The sequence below is a fragment of the Nicotiana attenuata genome, unplaced genomic scaffold (assembly GCF_001879085.1).
Source record: "Nicotiana attenuata strain UT unplaced genomic scaffold, NIATTr2, whole genome shotgun sequence".
Classification (NCBI taxonomy): domain Eukaryota; kingdom Viridiplantae; phylum Streptophyta; class Magnoliopsida; order Solanales; family Solanaceae; genus Nicotiana; species Nicotiana attenuata.
This window is the reverse complement of record NW_017674077.1, coordinates 105,424-109,510: the sequence shown is the minus strand read 5'-3', so window position 1 is coordinate 109,510 and position 4,087 is coordinate 105,424. Positions and strand designations below refer to the sequence as shown.

Sequence of the window (4,087 nt, the reverse complement as noted above, 5' to 3'; positions counted from 1 at the left end):
CAAAAGGTTATATATATATATATCCTTCTTCTTAACTAAATTAAGTTTTATCCAGTATAGCATAAAAAATATTTACACAATCACATCATATTTACAATTATATTTTCTTTATATATATGATAAATATAAATCTCCACAGTTCTTTTATACACAAACTTCACAGGCACAAACTATTATCTTTCAGCTCCCAGCAATACTCCTTTCCTCAGTGTGAGAAATAATACACGAGAAAATATTATGTTATTGATGTACCCTAACTATAATACAGGTACCCCTATTTATAACAATATACAATACCTATGCTACTCCTATTCCATATAGGACTATGCTTATTTACATAACAACTAACTAACTAACACTCAAGATTCGTAGATTAAGCATAAGTTTTTGCATTAGTCACGTAGTAACTTAACCCAAGTAGACAGCAACATGAAACATGATCGATTTAAACCTAGTGGTGAACTCTCAGAAGATGGAATGTATTGTCTAACGGGGAAAAGCCACTTGAGGTAATAGGAAAAAGATGATTTGGGTCGAACAGATTGAGATTTGCAAGTCCTACATTAAATAATCAGGGGGTAGACAACTCCTCTTTTCTCTTGATCTGTTAAAGTTTATTAAGGGACTCTGGAAAAAGAATTATCTCACTCTTGGGCAGACTAGTTTTAATTAATACCATTCTAGACATCTTCCGACCTACCACATGTCCTCTATACCACTTCATCAATTTCTCTGAAGCTGAAAAAGCTTAAAAGGGGACTTTCCATGGGATGGTAATGCAGAAGGCAAAGTATTCCATGGGATTAACTGAGCAAGAGTGCAAACGGAAGATGGTCATTTAGTTACAAGGGTAAATCTACACAACAGAAGTCTTCTGTACAAATGGAATTGGGAATTAACTCTGAACAGAATGCCATGGGGAAGTCAGTAGTCACAGTAAAGTTTGAGCTCCTCCCCAGGTGGTCTAACTCAATCACCTCTTCAGATGGAATATGCTTATGGAAGTACATTAGGGAGCTTTTGGAAGAACTCTTTTCTGGTTACAACATCCAACTTAGGCAACGGAAGGAAATAAAGTTTTGGCAGGATGCATGGTTAGGCACATCCTCCTACAAGATGAATTTGAAGATTTGTTCCATATGATACAGAATACTGTGAGACATGGAAGCCCAATGCACGACGGAAAAGGGATGGGAAGAAAAGCTTAGAAGAATTCTAGAAGATTGACAGATAGGCAGCATCACAGGATTAATAGAGAAGCTGGACAAGTACGGCTATTTGTCTCATAAACCAGATTGTTTGTGCTGGAAAGCATACCAAAAAGTGTCTCTCAAAATCAAATCTTGTTATCCATCATTAGTTTCATCAGGGAGAGCCAGAATGGTTTCTCATGGAAGCACCTGTGGAAGATCAACACCCCATTAAAAGCATCCTTCATGTGGGCAGCTTTACACAGTGGTTGGCTTACACAAGCAAACCTCCAGAAAAGAGAAATTGTCCTATGCAATGGATGATACACCTGTGAGCAGTGAATCTGAAGACATAGACCATCTCTTCCTACATTGCCACCTAGTACTCCAACTATCTTACATGTTCCTCGCCGTTAGGTGATATTGGTGTTGCCTAGGTGCTTAAAGAATTACTGGCCTGTTGGTTTGGAAAGAGAGTGAAAAAGCAACACAAGGACATTTGGATCACCACCCCAGCATGTATGTTATGGGTATTAGGAGAGAAAGAAACTGCAGATGTTCTGAAAGCATGGAGGATGTATTTCATATAATTAAAATTAGGTGTTTGCATCTACTAGCATTTTGGACCAAATTGAAAGATTATACAATTTATATACTTTTTTGAGTTCCTGTCTTCTTTCCAGGAACATAGGGGAAAATGCAAACCATTTTTGTAAATTGCAGCCTTTTCTGTGCATGACAGCATTCCCTCAATGCTACATTTTATTTAATAAAACTATTACTCATCAGAAAATATACTGCCACTGTAGTCTTTACAATAAGTTCAATGCCAGCAGATCAATACTTGGTCAGCGTTAAAGAAAAAAGAAGCAAGATATAAGGTTGTAAAACATGAAGAAGACATAATGCATGACATTTTATTTTATAGGTGAAGAATAGCATAAATTATGCTATAAACAATCATATGAACAAAGCAATAATACAAGCAAGGAGGTAGAAGTCAAAAGAATGCACAAGCATAATAACATACAGATGTACATACATAGAGGAGAAAAATCATCACTGGATCGCCCATAGTTTCCGCATTCTACGAGCAGTAGAAGAAAGGAAGGCTAGTGGTAATGTACCTTTATCTGGTGAACTTCCATTGAGAAAGCACTCTCAAAAAGAAGAGCAGGAAGGAAAACCGCCAACAGAAGATCAGGATCAATGTTTGCCCCTGTGCAGATGCCAAATGTTCATGGTTTACCAGGTACAGACATTTGAGAGCAAAATAATTAACCAATAGTATACTGGGGTAATGGGGGGTTCTAGTTGCTATTAGACAGGGAGAAATTTGATTTGAACTTATTGGATACTTGTGCGAAGAATATAAGGAATTGAACTTACAGATACGAATACCATCTCCAATCCTTCCCAACCCATGATGTGTTCCATATTCTGCAGGGTAACTTGTTATGTATATATCAGCACTCAAAATATAAAGATTTTTTACTTCAAAATTTTGTTGGCACCTGAAGCAGAGGTGCATAATATTAAATTTAAGATCAATAACATCAGTGTCATTTACATCTCGAGCTGGCAGCAGATGTTCCAAAAGAAGTCCAAAAAATAAATTCCAGAAAGAGAAAAAAGAAAAGTAACACTTACACTTAAGCAATTAGAAATCGAAGCTAAAATTTCAAACATTTCAGATTTTCTTCTCTCCTCCTCCAGCTATCTATTAGTTATGGTTAATTTTGCAGATCTAATAAATAAATAGAAGTATCCTTACTCTAGTAACTTAAGCTTTTAGATGAGCGATTTCACTTGATTCAAAATGCTATGGTCTTGAATTTGGTCTCACTACCACCATCAACTTAAATGCTTTCACTTGCTTGGCCCAAGAAGAAAATCAAGTCGGTATGTTACTGAATTAAAAATGAATAAGTCCCCTCTCTAACAATTTAAGTTGTTAAATGACGCCGTTATTTCATTCATCATTTACTTTTTAGCACAAGCTGAAGCTAATTAGGTGGATGCAGCTTAGAAGACATTGAATGTTAAATGGGGAAAATCCTTGATTTTGCAGTTTTCGATCATATGATCACTACCACTGTACTGATGATCATTCAGGAAGTGAAAATATAAAAATAAATAGATAAATACACAATAAAAAATAAACAGGAAAAACGAACCTAAAGAGCCAATGCCAATGCCAAGAACAAGCAAAGCGACAGAGTAAGGAACTCTGGTACCCCTCAACACGTGTCTGCAAGCGATTCCCAATAGCAAACTTATCCCTACAAATATCACTGCGTTTGTAGGATCCGAACCTGAACTTTCTGAACTACTTGTTGACTCCTCAAGCACTCTAAACGGCGTCGTTAATACTATCGACTCCATTGCAATTTCTTTAACAATAGCAGTTCATGTAGTCGAATATCAATGGCAGTTGACTTAGAATGTGATTTCCGAAAATTACGTTTTAACTTCAAATGAGCTCAAAACTTCAGTTTTAGGTTTCTATATAATAGTGGTGATGATGATCAATTGCAGTATTAAACTATACTATGTTGTGACACAGAGGGAAAAGAGAAGATTTAGGACGCAATCATACAAGTTGATTTCTGTTGTCGTGTACGATGATTCAATTCATTTTATTTTAGTAGTAGTAATTTTTAATAGAATAATCACTGCTGTCTTGGATTATTAACGGCCTGTTTGTTGAATTATTCTGCCTAATTTAAAGGAATCTAAAAAAGAACGGAAAAGGGTTAAAACTGCACCTAGATTATTGGAATATGTACAGTAATACCCTCCGTTTTTTTATTTTGTAAAATTTACCCTCACCGTATTCTTTTCAGCTCAAGACTACCCTTAAGACTAATAGCCCTGTTCGGTTAAAAAAAAACTTT

The 4,087-nt window shown here is 35.9% G+C and overlaps 1 protein-coding gene across 1 annotated transcript; it reads right to left on the bottom strand.

Annotated features, from left to right (window-relative positions):
• Positions 1–2,317: 2,317 nt before the first annotated feature.
• LOC109217951 (sodium/hydrogen exchanger 7-like) lies at positions 2,318–3,789 on the bottom strand (the record flags this gene model as incomplete). Its single annotated transcript, XM_019382249.1, has 3 exons — positions 3,368–3,789; positions 2,580–2,630; positions 2,318–2,409 (listed from the first exon to the last, which is right to left on the bottom strand). Coding segments are annotated over exons 1-3 (351 nt in total), but the record flags the coding sequence as incomplete, so codon positions are not given.
• Between the last annotated feature and the right edge of the window lie 298 nt (positions 3,790–4,087).